Source organism: Eptatretus burgeri, chromosome 6, assembly GCF_056783735.1.
Source record: "Eptatretus burgeri isolate ZD-2024b chromosome 6, Ebu_testis_v1, whole genome shotgun sequence".
Lineage (NCBI taxonomy): Eukaryota > Metazoa > Chordata > Myxini > Myxiniformes > Myxinidae > Eptatretus > Eptatretus burgeri.
In genome coordinates, this window is record NC_140966.1 from 111,082,938 (window position 1) to 111,098,809 (window position 15,872).

The 15,872-nt window shown below is 47.9% G+C and overlaps 1 protein-coding gene across 2 annotated transcripts in view; it reads left to right on the forward strand.

Moving 5' to 3' along the window:
* Nucleotides 1–15,872, forward strand: part of LOC147025618 (SH3 and multiple ankyrin repeat domains protein 1-like) — a 76,254-nt gene that overhangs the window by 56,720 nt on the left and 3,662 nt on the right. For both annotated transcript variants that reach the window (XM_085886771.1, XM_085886770.1), the window contains 3 exons: nucleotides 1,381–1,615; nucleotides 2,074–2,237; nucleotides 8,315–8,428. In XM_085886771.1, coding sequence (XP_085742897.1) covers nucleotides 1,381–1,615; nucleotides 2,074–2,237; nucleotides 8,315–8,428 — 513 coding nt within the window. The remainder of the gene's footprint in view (nucleotides 1–1,380; nucleotides 1,616–2,073; nucleotides 2,238–8,314; nucleotides 8,429–15,872) is intronic.

Below are 15,872 nucleotides of genomic sequence, written 5' to 3' on the forward strand. Positions count from 1 at the left end.
CCTGCCAATCTGCTTGAGTGAACTGCCAGACTCGCTGGTGTTGAGATAGCTCTCTGAGAATAGCCAAAGAGATGATGTTGACTCTCACAAGCACACGATTAGATGAACCAAATGGAGCAGAGGAAGAGCTGGAGACATTAGCTGAGAAATTGGTCATCAGCAAGTTGAGGAGAGAGTATATGCCATTGGCAGAAATCCTGATTCAAAAGTTTACAGATTAGATTGAGTCAGTCACATGGAGTCACAGAAGTCCTTTGCTGAAGCGCAGTGGCTAGTGAGAGAGGTGCCCACACCCAGCCAGAGTTGGGATTACTGATGAAAAGTTGGGCCGTGTGTGTGTGTGTGTGTGTGTGTGTGTGTGTGTGTGTGTGTGTGTGTGTGTGTATGAAAAAGTGAGAGACAGACAGATGGAGTCGTCGGTGATTGGAGGACAGTACAACACACAGACAAAGATAGGTGCGAATGGGGGAGAAGTCGCAGCCAGAGGTACTCCTGGTGTTGGATGGTTCTTCTTCTTTTGTATGCAGCACAAAGCTGTGGGGTAGCATCACTGGCTGAGGACGCAGTTGTGCCACTTATGCAATGCCCTCTGTAGCTTTGGCATTTGTTGCTCCGGTGATAGCTCGCCTACACTTGGAGAAGAACACCATGTGATTTTTAAAGTCCACCAACAAATGTCAGAAGATGGGACACCATTTCACGTCCATCTGAAGGACGGTACACACATTGATGAATCACCCTGCCTGTGAAACGCCGGGATGACAGTTTATAACTGGATCGGGATTCAAACTCAACTTGGACAGCTGAGAGACGAGTGTGTGTACCTCTCGGCCCTCCTGGGGGAGGGGGGGGATTGGATGGGGTGGGGTTAATGGACCGTTAATGCACCATCTTGCACCACCGATGGGTGTGAAGAGGAATTGATGGTCATATGCAGACAACCTCTGCAAACTGGACTTCTGAAGACTCCCAATCTGGATATATGGAGACAGGTATCATGGGAGAGTCGAAATGAATGGTTGTTGAAGGAAAGGGGGCTTGTAGGTCCAGGGGAGCGTCATTAGACCAAGCATTTAGGAGTGAGATGGGAAAAGGCCTTGGAAGAATAAGAAGAGGAGAATAAATCGTGATGAAGAAGACCATGACGAAGAAATGAGGAAAGTGAAGCATTTCAAAAATGATTTTAAGAGCTTCTAAAGGAAGAAGCGTTTCATTCAATCAAGATTCAGTTGAGAGGTGTTTCGAAAAAAATGAGTGAATGAAGGAAATACAAGCAGAATGAGTTAATGATATTTTTGGAGTGAAAAAAGAAAGTTTTTAATTTTTTTTATATCTATGGATTAATATTGTCCCATTTTTCATCTTTCTCTCCACTTCCAGCCCATCCCCATGAAATCTCGCAACGGATGACCAGCTCAGGTCCACCAGCACCCTCAGCGGACAGCCGCTGCCTGCCTTCAGATCCTGTTCATCCTTCAAGCCCGGTTCCATCCACAAGTGGAATTACGAAGCAGTCTGGTGGTCATGGCGGTGGCTGTGAGATATTATCAGCTCGAGGAGCCAGGGAACAACGAGATGCTGAGCATCGGCAAACACGCAGCCCATGGCATGCTGGGTAAAGTAATCACGATACAGCACGAGCTTCAGGATACATTGGTTAATGTCATCTGGATGAGTCGCTAAGCACAGGGCATTCTGGATAATTTTGTCCATTTTTTTTTTCTCGACACTATCTGCAACCATGAGGTGTGCACTAACTGGTGCTGTGATTCGATTTGTGACACCAAAGCTTGGAACAGGTCATGAACTTCCTCAAAAATATCAAAAAACAAAATCATGTGTTGTTTATGGAATTTTAAATATACTCTAAGCTTGATGTATAATTCTAATTAGTGTGAAACAGCTAAGAATGGTCTGAATAACCTCATCCTGTGTCTCCAAATGGTGTTTATGGATGGTAAGGTAATCATTATGGCATTGTATTGTTCACGTCATCGTATTGTTACACAATGACGAAAACATTCATCAACAAACAAATATATAATGAGGTTATTACTGTTGTCCTTTCCCTAGTTCTGCGTCTCCAGCTCACGGTGAAGTATCCACTCGTCTTCCACAGCTTGACCGACTCCAGGAAACCTGCACCGTGACACCTGGCTCTGCCTTTGTGGCCATCAGACCAGTCTTATTCTTGGGTCTGAAAGGCCCTGGCATTGCACCAAAGGATCTGGTGCAAGGTAAATGACCTCACTACTGACTCTCTGCAACGAGGGGACATGGACCTTGTGAACAGTCCGGCATGGTATACGGACAAGATGCAATCTTCTCTCATGTGTATACTCGGATTGAATAACAATGACAACTATAGAGGGTCTGCCACTGCAGGACATCACCTTTTTTATATCTACACAAGGAAACTCCCGTGAATAAGTATCAATACTAATAAATGTCAATGTTTGTGTCAGTGTGTCTCCTCCATAACTCCAAAACTATAAAACCGAGCAGCCTGAAACTTTGCATGCATACTAAGGGAACTCCAAGGAAGTGCTGGAGTGAAAATTGGGTGTTTGGGTTAATTTAAACACCTTTTGAAGATAATTAACGGCCTTATTTAATTATACCAGTGGGCCCATTGGTCATTTCGACCAAATTTTCATCGGTCTTCACAACCTTCTTCACACACCCGCCTGCTGTACTGCTTGAGCATTAACTTTCCTTTCACAAAGCCCAGATGTGCTTGGGGCCAGCGTCGGGATTATATGTTCCGTATTATTATTATTATTATTGCCATAAGTATGGCCTAGATTATTGGCCTATGTTGACCTCTTGATGTTCAGACCTCAACAATAATTGGTGGTTGAATTAAATGACCAAATACGCAAATCCTCGTCAAATTCCAAATCAATTGATCAAAATTGACGATTTTAGAAATCTGACCTGTTGTTGACCTTTGGCCTATGTTGACCTTTTGACCTCAAAATCAATATTCTTCTGACTTATGAACCAACCTTACCGTTTGGTGAAGTTTTGTGAAAATCGATTTAAAATTGTGACTTGTAGGGGATTGACAAACAGACAGAACAAGAGCGAGAATTCAGGTCAGGTCAGGTCAGGTATGGGAGCATGTGCCAGAGCAGCGCGTCGCTGCGTCCACTTTCTGCCGGTACTCTAGGGGCCTCCGTCTGGCCATCCCCCAGGCAGATGCCTGGCCCATCCCCATCTCCTTGAGATGCCAATCAACCTGCTGCAACCACGAGGCACGTGGTTGGCCCATTGGCCTTCTCCACTCACGAGACTCCCTCGCTGAGAGAATCTGGTGAGCAGGATCAGCGTCAGGAAAACGAGCCACATGAAAATACAGCCGCAACTGACGATCACGGTCTATGCAGGTAAGAAATCTCATTTGAGTCTCTCTCAGCAACCGCTCGTTGGACACAAAGTCTGACCAGCGATGGCCAAGGATTCTCCGACGAGACCTGTCAGGTCAGGTATGGGAGCATGTGCCAGAACAGCGCGTCGCTGCGTCCACTTTCCGCCGGTACTCCAGGGGCCTCCGTCTGGCCATCCCCCAGGCAGATGCCAGGCCCATCCCCATCTCCTTGAGATGATGGTCAACCTGCTGCAACCATGAGGCACGTGGTCGGCCCACTGGCCTCCTCCACTCATGAGACTCCCTCGCTGAGAGAATCTGGTGAGCAGGATCAGCGTCAGGAAAACGAGCCACATGTCCATACAGCCGCAGCTGACGCTCACGGACTATGCAGGTAACAAATCTCATCCGAGTCTCTCTCAGCAACCGCTCGTTGGACACAAAATCCGACCAGCGATAGCCAAGGATTCTCCGAAGAGACCTGGTACCAAAGGAATTAAGTCTCCGTCTCAGATCCTTGGTCAAAGTCCAAGTCTCGCACCCATAGAGCAAGACTGGAAGTACCAAGGACCTGAAGACTCGGACTTTCGTCCTCCCGCACAGGTACCGGCAGCGCCACACCCCATGATCCAGTGAATCCATGACTCCCCAGGCCCGACCCAGACGTCTATTGACCTCCGGCTCACAACCTGCGGAGACATGAATATCACTGCCAAGGTAAGTGAATCTATCCACGACCTCAACATCCTCACCACAAACAGACACAGACAGGACAGCAGCATCCAAGATGTCACCGAAAGCCTGGATCTTTGTTTTGACCCAAGAAATCCGTAATCCCAACGGCTCCGACTCCTCATTCAGCACCTCGAGGGCCCCCAAGAGGATGTCTAAAGTCTCCGCAAAGATGACTGCATCATCTGCAAAATCAAGGTCCGAGATCTTGACATTGCCAAACGATGCACCGCAACCTGATCTCTCCGACATCCTCCCAAAAATCCAGTCCATACAAGTGCTGAAAAGTGTGGGGGCAAGTACACACCCCTGACGAACTCCAGTAACAACTGGAAATAAGTCAGAGATGGTACCACCACACTTCACAGCACTCTCAGTACCAGAGTAGAGTTCAGACATCAGATCGATCAGTTTTGGTGGCACCCCACGAAGACCAAGAATCCTCCAGAGGACATCCCGATTCACTGAATCGGACGCTTTACAGAGATCAACATAGGCTGCAAGCAGCCCCTGCCGAAACTCTCGTCTGCGTTCGGTGAGGACACGAAGTGCAAGGATACGGTCAATCGTTGACCTCTTTGGTGTAAGCCTGACTGCTCTGGACGCTGGTGCTCAAGCAGATGGTGGCGAACCCTATCAAGAATTATCCGAGCAAAGACCTTGCCCGGCACTGAGAGCAGCGTCACCCCTCGGTAGTTGTTGCAGTCTTGGCGATCACCCTTCCCTTTCCAGAGAGGGACAACAAGGCCCCTCTTCCAGTCAGTTGGGATGATGCCTGTGTTCCAGGCAGAGCACAAAACTGCATGCAACGACGCGAGTGCAGCATTTCCACCAGCCTTGAGAAGTTCGGCATGGATGCCACAGATCCCTGGAGCTTTGCCCCGTTTCCAACTGGTTCACCGCAGCCCGTGTTTCCACAAGCGATGGTGGACCACTGTTGATTCGAGGTCAGCAACAGGGATTATGTAACACCCTTGACGTCAACTCGACAGCTGGGGGATCAGCCTGGAACACGCGCTCAAAGTAACCGGCCCAGCGGGCCTTCACTTCAGACTCCTCTGCCAAGAGCCTACCACTCTCTGCTCGAACTGCAGTGCTCCGAGGGATGGGCTTGGATGAGCGTAATGCGCGAATTCCCCTGTAAGCGGCACGAGAATCACCTGTGCACAGGTGATGCTCTACCCTCTCACAGAGGCCTCGCACAGAGGCGGCCTTGACCACCCTCAGTGCACGTACAGTTTTACGCCTCAGCTCCCTGAACAGCTCAGCTCTGCCATTCAGCCTGGCCCTGCGACTCTGGTCAATGGTATCCAGTGTCCCTTGAGAGACAAAATTCTTCTTTGCCCTGCGGTGAACTCCAAGGCATCCACCGGCAACATCAAGGACGGTGGTCTTGAGGTGCTCCACAACTCTTCAGGAACCCCAAAGCACCCAGACCCCCCAAGTGTCCACTCAGCCTGTTCGCAAACTCCTCAGCTACTCTCTCATCCCTGAGCTTGGCAACATCCAGCCTAGGCTGGGATAGTACCATTCTCCAGGATTTAAGGTGCAGCTTTAGAGTTGCTACAACAAGCCTGTGGTCAGTATTGAGGAACTGAGCACTCCGGTAGACCCTGCAGTTCTGGATCATCCTCCAACGACCGTCCAATGAGGACATGGTCAATCTCCTTTGCCACACCGCCAGCGTTGGAATACCAAGTCCAGCGATGAGCTTGCGGGCGCTGAAACCATGAACCAGCCACCCTAAGTCCATGACTTCTTGCAAAGTCAAGGAACTTAGTGCTATTCTGGTTCATAGTTCCTGACCCATGGGGACCAACACACACCTCATAACCATCCCTATCAGTTCCAGTCGATGCATTGAAATCCCCCAAGACTAGAAGTGTATCTCGTCTGGGGCACTGATCAACCACAGACTCGAGTGTGGCGTAGAATGTGTCCTTCACGGTAAGATCACTCGCCTCAGTCGGAGCATAAATAGAGACCAGGGAAATGACACCTAAGGAGTGACGAATCCTTAATCTCATAATACGCTCGTTGACCGGTGTTACCTCAATTATCATTGGGGTCAGCTTATTGGACACAGCTACAGCAACTCCTTGGGTATGGTAACCATCAGAGCGACCAGACCAATAGTAGGTGTAACCACCCACCATTATCTCGCCGCAATCCGGTCTCCGAACCTCAGAGAGAGCTGCAATCCCGATGTCCAAACGCTTGAGCTCAGATGATAACAGAGACAGGTGATCATCCTCTCTTAGGGATAGGACATTCCAGGCACCCACCGAAGGGACCGCCTCAGGTTAACCCAAGGAGACCGCCGTCTGGTGGACGACACCTCAGCACCACTCCGACACACTCTCCCGCAATCTGACCCAGGGATGTTACCCCGTGGTTTCCCTCCTATCAAAGATTGGGGGTCCCGAAAAACTTTGCCCCAATCCCATCATCCGGTGAGCTGCCCTGCGAGAGAAGCTGCACAGGAGGTACTCCCACGGAGTGGGTTTTCAGATTTTTTTGCGTTTTTGCGTTTTGCGGAATGAAGCGTTTTACGGTGGCTGGAGTGCAAATCCTGCCGCCAACCTCCTAATAAGAAGTAACCCAACTGCAGGAGGACGTCCGCAGACACAGTTGGGCACTAGATATGGATGGCCGTTGGCTCACAAGGAGCTCCTCCGCCCTTTGACAGGTTTTGTTTTTAATCCTGCTGGGTGTCCATATCCAAACACCCTCCTCACCAGAAAACCTGGTGGGGGAGACGGTTTAGTCGCCGACAACCCGACCATGGAACAGGTTAGTACAGGTTTACATGGTACCTGTAGCAGGTCACAGATCGAACCTGACCTGACAAAATCGATTTAAAATTGTGACTTGTAGGGGATTGACAAACAGACAGAACAAGAGCGAGAATTCAGGTCAGGTCAGGTCAGGTATGGGAGCATGTGCCAGAGCAGCGCGTCGCTGCGTCCACTTTCTGCCGGTACTCTAGGGGCCTCCGTCTGGCCATCCCCCAGGCAGATGCCTGGCCCATCCCCATCTCCTTGAGATGCCAATCAACCTGCTGCAACCACGAGGCACGTGGTTGGCCCATTGGCCTTCTCCACTCACGAGACTCCCTCGCTGAGAGAATCTGGTGAGCAGGATCAGCGTCAGGAAAACGAGCCACATGAAAATACAGCCGCAACTGACGATCACGGTCTATGCAGGTAAGAAATCTCATTTGAGTCTCTCTCAGCAACCGCTCGTTGGACACAAAGTCTGACCAGCGATGGCCAAGGATTCTCCGACGAGACCTGGTACCAAAGGAATTAAGTCTCCGTCTCCGATCCTTGGTCAGAGTCCAAGTCTCGCATCCATAGAGCAACACTGGAAGCACCAAGGACCTGAAGACTCGGACTTTTGTCCTCCCACACAGCTACCGGCAGCACTGCACCCCGTTATCCAATGAATCCATGACTTCCCAGGCCTGACCCAGACGTCTATTGACCTCTGACTCACAGCCAGCAGAGACATGAATATCACTGCCAAGGTAAGTGAATCTCTCCATGACCTCAATATCGTAACCATAAACAGACACAGACAGGACAGCGGCATCCAAGATGTCATTGAAAGCCTGGATCTTAGTTTTGACCCGGAAACCCGTAATCCCAGCAGCTCCGACTCCTCATTCAGCACCCGAATGAGGTGTCGATTTGCTTTGTTCATTCAGGAATGAGAGAATTGTTTTGTAGCATGTCCCCTACCGATGTGATATTTTAAACAACCCGATGTAGGCCTACATATACCTGCTTATAATATGTCATGGTTATATACCTGCATAAGCTGTACGCTCTACATCTACATGCTCTGCATCGGCCACAGCTACCCACCACCTTTATGGACACAGGCACGGAGAGCCGAAGGTGGAGAAATGATGTCGGAAAATGTGCGGATGTACAATCGACCTCTCCGTAACCCGCAGCTGGATGAACTTCAATTTTACAAACCACACAGATAACATTACTTTATACCTCACGGATACCTTCATAATGTCGTAGAGATACATGACATCAGATTTTATGGAAGGTTTGCAGTTCAGTTCATAACAAATCAGCTGAAGTTTTCACCACTTATCAACTTCCAATGAGATTAGTTAAGATTGGACAGGATGTGAAGGCCTATCTTATAGCTCCCTCCAGAGTCCTAACCTTCTCTACCCGTTCTTGCCGACAGTACTGAGTGTTGGACTCGATGGTCTATGTGAGGGCCTGGTCAGTGGACGTGCGGGATGGATCCCGGTTGATTGTCTCTCCAAAGTCCGTCGGCAAAATGTTGCCAAACTCCCAGGTGATCATTCTACCCTGATTAAGCCATGTTACACTGTCAGAATCACCACATACCTTGTATTGATCATCCCCCAACAAAAAAGCTCTTCCCTCTTTCATAACCCCCCAATGTCTACTATTTCCATGGGTTGGCCTATTTACTGTTCCCATTTGAACACCCGTCTCATAATGCATGTAACTGTGGGGCACATCCTATTTATTATATACATTGCATGTGTGTTCCTCCAATATCTATTAATACCCTTGTAAATCATATAAAAGTTCACTGGTGTGTACTAATGTCATTGTCCTGCATGTTATGTGTCATCCTGGATGGCAGGGTAGCTCAGACAGAGCAGGTGTACCTCCTGAATCAGTGCACATGGTATAACCCCCCTCAATGTTCACCTTGAAAAACTTTATGGCAAAAAAAAAAAAAATCAGGGATGGATCCAGAATGTTCTTTACATGGAATATCTCGCAGGTTATTTCACCCATTGTATTGCATGCCGAGGAAAGTGCATACATATTTGAGATAAAAAAAAATTGAAGGAACATTGCTCATTTTACTGGTTTGTGAATAAATGTCATAAAACAAACAACCAATGAAAATGCAGGAACAGGAATGTAATGAAGCCAAATGATATCTCTCATTGTGAACAAAAAACGCACCGTCTATCTAAAACACACCGAAACAGTGTTTGTGTACAAACAGACACGCACACGGTACTATGGTATGGTACCGAGGAAAAACGAACGGTGCCAAGATGCCGGGGGAGGATGGGGGATAAGAATAGAGAAAATGGGGGCAGGATGGTGAGAGGAGGGGGATGATGGGGGAGAGGGTAGGACGACGGGAGGAGAAACGTTTGTTGAAAATAACAGAACATGAAACACCAAATATTGGAACACAGACTCCGCACAGAAATTGGGTGTCTGTGTCTGTGCATTCGTGAATCCGAGCAGATGGGATTCATCGCCTGCACCGACTCTAGTGAAGAAGAACATCATCTCACACAGAGATAGGAATCTTCACAGAGTCGAAACACTGATGAGGTGCTACCTGTTTTTGGCAAAGAAGTATAAAGAAAGAAAATTGGAGCAAAGAGGAGAAATAAATCATCCTTCAAGGGGCTGTCACACCTTGACGATTTTGCCAGCGTATGCCGACGTATGAAAAATTTGTCTAAAACCCTGGCGTAAGTCGAATACGTTATGGGTAAGTTTTGTATACGTTAAGAGCACGCTGAAGCACGCTGGCTTACGTTGTAGTACGCCGAGCTCGTCGACAAATTTTAACATGCTCAAAATTTTTCGATGTATGTCAGCGTATGACTCGCACGTCCCGCATACGCTGGCCATAAGTTGTAGGCTCGTTACGCGATCGTTGACACATGTCGACACGCGTTACTTGTAAGTTACTCATAAGTTGAAACACGTCGAGGTAATGTTTATTGTACCCAAAACTTATTTCTAACCTATGAGCAACGTGTTGTAGGCACGTTACACGATCGTTGACACACGTTACTTGTAAGTTACTAATAAGTCGAAACACGTCGAGGTAATGTTTAGCGTACCCGAAACTTATTTCTAACCTATGAGTACGTGCTTTGAACCTATGTGTAACGTATCTCCAACGCATATTGACGTATTTGACGTCTTCCGGATGACCACAGAACTTACTGAACATGTTTCTAACTTACAGCTACCGTATAATAGCGTATTGGCAGTGTTTAGGGGAATTGGTATATAAAATGGGCTTCACAGGAGGAACCCGTCAGTGTTCCAGACTCCATGTTTTTCTTTCTTCGGCATGACGGTGATGTTGACACTTCGATTTCTAGTGCGGTTATAATTTAAATCGTTGAGCGCAGCGATTTAAATCGTTGAGCGGCAGCCTATGAATAGCCTACGCCACGTGATCGTCGACGATACGCTGCCGCACGCTATGCATACGTTCGACTATCGTTGGGCATACGTCGTGAACGCCGACAACACGCTCAGCATTCGTTGGTATAAGTTATGTATAAGTTATCGAAACGTTCTGTGTACGTTACTAACATGTTATGCATTTGACCAACTCGTTATGAATACGCCAAAAACTTTAAAAAAACATCAATAGTTCAGCGTAGAAAAACATTAAAAAAATAAAAGCTGAAGAAAACTTCGAGGAATGCTGCAAAGAAGTCTCCTGGCCGTGGCCGTGGACGCGGACGCAAGGAGGATCCATCATCACCCACACCCTCCCCATCACACTCACCTACCACTACTACTGACATGGACCTACGACTACAACTACTACTGCTAATAATGACACGCTCATCTACTACTACTACTACTACTACTACTACTTCTGATACTACTGAGATGGACATGTACTCACCATGGAGTCTGAAGCACTGGTGTGTTCCTCCTGTGAAGCCCATTTTTATATACCAATTCCCCTAAACACTGCCAATACGCCATTATACGGTAGCTGTAAGTTAGAAACACGTTCAGTAAGTTCTGTGGTCATCCAGAAGACATCAATCAAATACGTCTACATACGTCAATGTGCGTTGGAGATACGTTACACATAGGTTCAAAGCACGTTACTCATAGGTTAGAAATAAGTTTCGGGTATGCTAAACATTACATCGACGTGTTTCGACTTATGAGTAACTTACAAGTAACGTGTGTCAACGATCGCATAACGTGCCTACAACTTATGGCCAGCATATGCGGAACGTGTGAGTCATACGCTGGCATACATCGAAAAAGTTTGAGCATGCTTAAAATTTGTCGACATGCTCGGCATACTACAACGTATGCCAGCGTGCTTCAGCGTGCTCTTAACGTATACAAAACTTACCCATAACGTATTCGACGTGTGCCAGCGTATTCGGCAAATTTTTCATATGTTGGCATACGCTGGCTAAAACGTCAAGGTTTGACAGGGCATGACGGTGATGTTGACACTTCAATGTCTCGTCCAGTTATGATTTAAATCGTCGAGCGGCAGCATATTAATAGCATATGCCACGTGATCATCGGCGATACGTTGCCGCACGCTATGCATACGTTAGACTATCATTGGGCATACGTTGTGAACGCCGACAACACGCTAAGCATTCGTTGGTATAAGTTATCTATAAGTTATCGAAACGTTTTGTGTACGTTACTAATACATTATGCATACATCCAACTCGTTATGAATGCGCCAAAAACTTAAAAAACAACATCAATAGTTCAGCGTACGCCAGCGTTTTACATACATTTTGACACGTTGCCATACGCTGGCTAAAACGTCAAGGTTGGACAGCCCCTTCAATGTCAGCTGTATTCAGGTCATGAGCTTTGGGGGATTAAAGGCCGGGGGAAACAATTCATGGAGCTGCTGGGAAAAACAAAACAAAAATACATACATACATATAAACATATATACATTACATACATACATATATACATAAACATATATTTTATATATATATATATATATATATACATATATATATATATATATATATATATATATATATATAAACATATATACATCCATCCATACATATGTACATATAAACATATATACATACATCCATAAAAACATATATATATATATGTATATTGTTGCGAATTCACGCCCGCCGGCGTGCGATCGGCCGCTCGACTCGAATGGCGGCCGCCTCGCCCACCGGAACGGACAATTCTGTCGTGACCCTCTCGGAACAACGCCGGGAGCTAGTCACGGGTGGGGGTTTAACCCCACCACGACCGTGCCAATTGCCCACCCGCGCAGGATAGGGTTGCTCGCCAAATTCGATCTACCTAAGTACCTACGCCGATGGTCGACCGGGTGATCGTACCTTGCAGCAGGCCGACTCCGGACACGAACCGCTTAAGCGGTCCGTTCCGTGCTATTGGGATAACCGAGCGGTGTTATCGTCGGACTCGACGGTTCCGATTAATTATCGGGCGTATTAAGCCCGCTACGAACCCTTTACGTGAAGCAGGATGGAGAGTCAATAAAGAAAAGACGAAGCGAAACGGGAAAACAGTTCACACAATGCACTTTATTTACACGACACACGGAGAGCACACATATACAGCCAAACAGTCAGAATGCACCTATATCAGGAGAAACAACGATGCAGAGTTACAACCGAATACGTGTACATACGGCAACACTTACACAGTTCTACTTTACAAGACACGGCGCCACAAGATCCATACAAAAACCCCGAAAAGAAATGGTGACTTCCCTTTGAGCCGTCGAGTCCCTCTCCTATGTCCGTCGACGTGGTCGTGCCTGGCCGCGACTCCATGCCCAGGCGAGGAAAGCGAGTCCTCTCCGGCGTGCCTCGCACCGGCACGTGTTGGCCGCTCGACGCCACTGACGGAGTTTCCGGCGCTATCCCAGAGCGGACAGAAAGGGGGGGGGGGGGGAAACGTTGTTGCTCGAGGTCGCGGTGTGGGGAATGGAAGAAGCTCCGTCCCGCCAGCGGGGTCTCGGGACCGCCCCACAAAAGACCAGGCCAGCGGCCACCACAAAGAGAAGAGGACGAGCGAGCCGGAAGACAGGAAGAGGACGAAGAGAGCCAGAGCACCAACCCACAGCGCTCTGCCCGTGTCCGACTTTAATAGCCCGGGGCTCTGCCCTTCACTCCGCCCCCGTGTTCGGCCCCGCCTCCCTTCGAGCTTCTTGGAGAAGCTTCTCGAAGGGGGCGTGCCCTCACGCTTTCCCTCCACCCCGCTCCGTCCGGGGGCCGAGGGAGTCAGTTTTTTTGGCTTGGAGCCAGAGCATTATTCCCCCAAAAAGAGGCCCCCACCTTTTCTCACCTTTGACCTGCATGGCTCTTCCGCCACTCCAAAGCGCGGGGAAGTCAGACGGGAAAAATCCACGCGCCATCGCTGTGCCTTCTTCTTTCCCTCCTTGCGTTCTCGACGGTTTCCAACGCGGAAACCGTCGTAGTGTGAAAATTGGAGGATGGCGTTCGTCAGCGGGGGTAGTGGCGAAGATGGTGGTGGTTGTTGTGAGGGTGGCGGTTGAGACGTGGTTGGTTTAAAATAAAGATAGAACAGAAAAACGCCGAACTCAAAGCGTCGCAGCCCGAATGAATCACATATATTCCCTCTAAACAACGGGTTTGGGGCTAACTAAACATGTACTTAGAGTTATCTCACCTACGGCCCTGAATGGTGGTTTGCGAATTTCCACAGCCGTAACAATATAGATATATATATATATATATATATATATATATATATATATATATATATATATATATATATATATATATATATATATATATATACTTGATATATAAATATATATATATATATATATATATATATATATATATATACATACATACACACACACATATATACTTTTCCATCTATACATATACACATATACACAAACATTACATACATACATATACACAAACATTACAGACATATATGCATATATACATAGAAATACATATACACGAACATTATATACATAGAAATACATATATACTGTTACGAATTCTGGCCCGCCTGGCGTGTGATCGGCCGAGTACCTCTAATGGCAGCCGCGTCGCGTCACCCACTGGACAGACAATTCAGTCGTGACCCTCCTGGAACTACCGCCAGGAGCAGGTCACGGGTGGGGGTTTAACCTCACCACAACCCAGTCCGCATTCTACCCACGCGAAATAGGGTGAATCGCCGAATGTCGATATACCTAAATACCCGCGCGGGTAACCTACCGAGGGGTTGCACCATGCCGCAGGTCGGCTTAGGACACGAACCGCTTAAGCAGTCCGTTCCGTGCTGCAGTGATAACCGAGCGGTGTTATTGCCGACCTCGACGGATCAGATTCTCTTCTTTACCCGGGTGTTCAAAACCCACTACTAATTTATTCCGTGATTCAAGATGGCACTTTCAAAAGGGAAAAAGATGACGAACGGGATACATTTCACAAAAAGGACATTTATTATAACACACATATTCAAAAGCAAGGCAGTCATGCAATGTACATAGAAAGCGTTACCACCGAATACGAGCAATGTACAGTCACTTACACAGGTTTACTTGTCGGACACGGCGCCACACACACACACACACACACACACACACACACACACACACACACACACACACACACACACACACACACACACACACGCAAAAGAAAAGTCCTCCCTTTAGTGGTCGTCCAGTCTCTCTCCCACGACCGTCAGCGTGGTCGCGTCTGGTTCCGGCCTCCCACGCGGCCGGCGAGCCCTCTCCGGCACCCCTCGTCCGGACGCGCAGGTCCACCAGACAGCCGGCACTGCTGCGCCTCCCGTCCACGTCTCCACCAACAGGCCGCTCACCGGACCACGAGCGCAGGACCGAGAGAGGGAGAGAGAGGGAGAGAGAGAGAGAGAGAGAGAGAGAGAGAGAGAGAGAGAGAGAGAGAGAGAGAGAGAGAGAGAGAGAGAGAGAGAGAGAGAGAGAGAGAGAGAGAGAGAGAGAGAGAGAGGCAGAGAGGGCTTCCGAACCAGAGAGAGAGAGAGAGCGAGCTCGACCCTGGCCACCAAGTGAGAGAAGCACTCGACCCCGACAGAGAGAGAGTGATGGACCACAGGGTGAGAGCTCATGGACCAGAGAGAGAATGACATCAACGACCCAGACAGAGAGCTCATAGACCAGATAGAGAACGACGTCGACGACCCAGACAGAGAGTTCATGGACCAGAGAGAGAACGACGTTGATGACCCAGACAGAGAGCTCATGACGTCGACGACCCAGGCAGAGAGCTCATGGATCAGAGAGAGAATGACGTCGACGACCCAGACAGAGAGCTCATGGACCTCGCGCGCGGTCCGCCTTGTATAGTGCGGGAATCCGCCCTTCGCTCCTCCCGGTTTTCGGCTCCACCTCCCTTCGAGAAGGTTCCCGAAAAGGGGCGTTCCCTCACCCCGATCACCTCACGCTGTTCATCCACCAATCGGTGGCGAGCTGCCCTCCCCCTGCCTCCGTCACACTCCTCGGAGAAACAGGCGGGAAAAATCCGCGCGCCCATCGGAACTCTTTTGGTTCTCTTTTTCGTTCGACGTTTTTCAACGCGGCTTGTTGCTTGCATGGAGGTTTGTTCAAAATAACAATAGAAACAGAAAAACGGCTATCTCAAAGAATCGCAGCCCGGTGAACACGAAGAATTCCATTTAAACAACGGTGGGAACTATCTGCACATAAACTTAGCATCAAAACTGATCTAAGGACCCTTTATGGTGTATTGCGAATTTCCACAGCCGTAACAATACATATACACAAACATTACATACATACGTACATATATGCATATATGCATACAAGTACATATATACATATACACAAACATTACATACATACATACATGCATACATATACACACACATACATATAAACATATGACGTCCATCTAAAAAGTAAAGGGACTGACTTCACGGAAATTTTATTCCAAAAAATATATTGA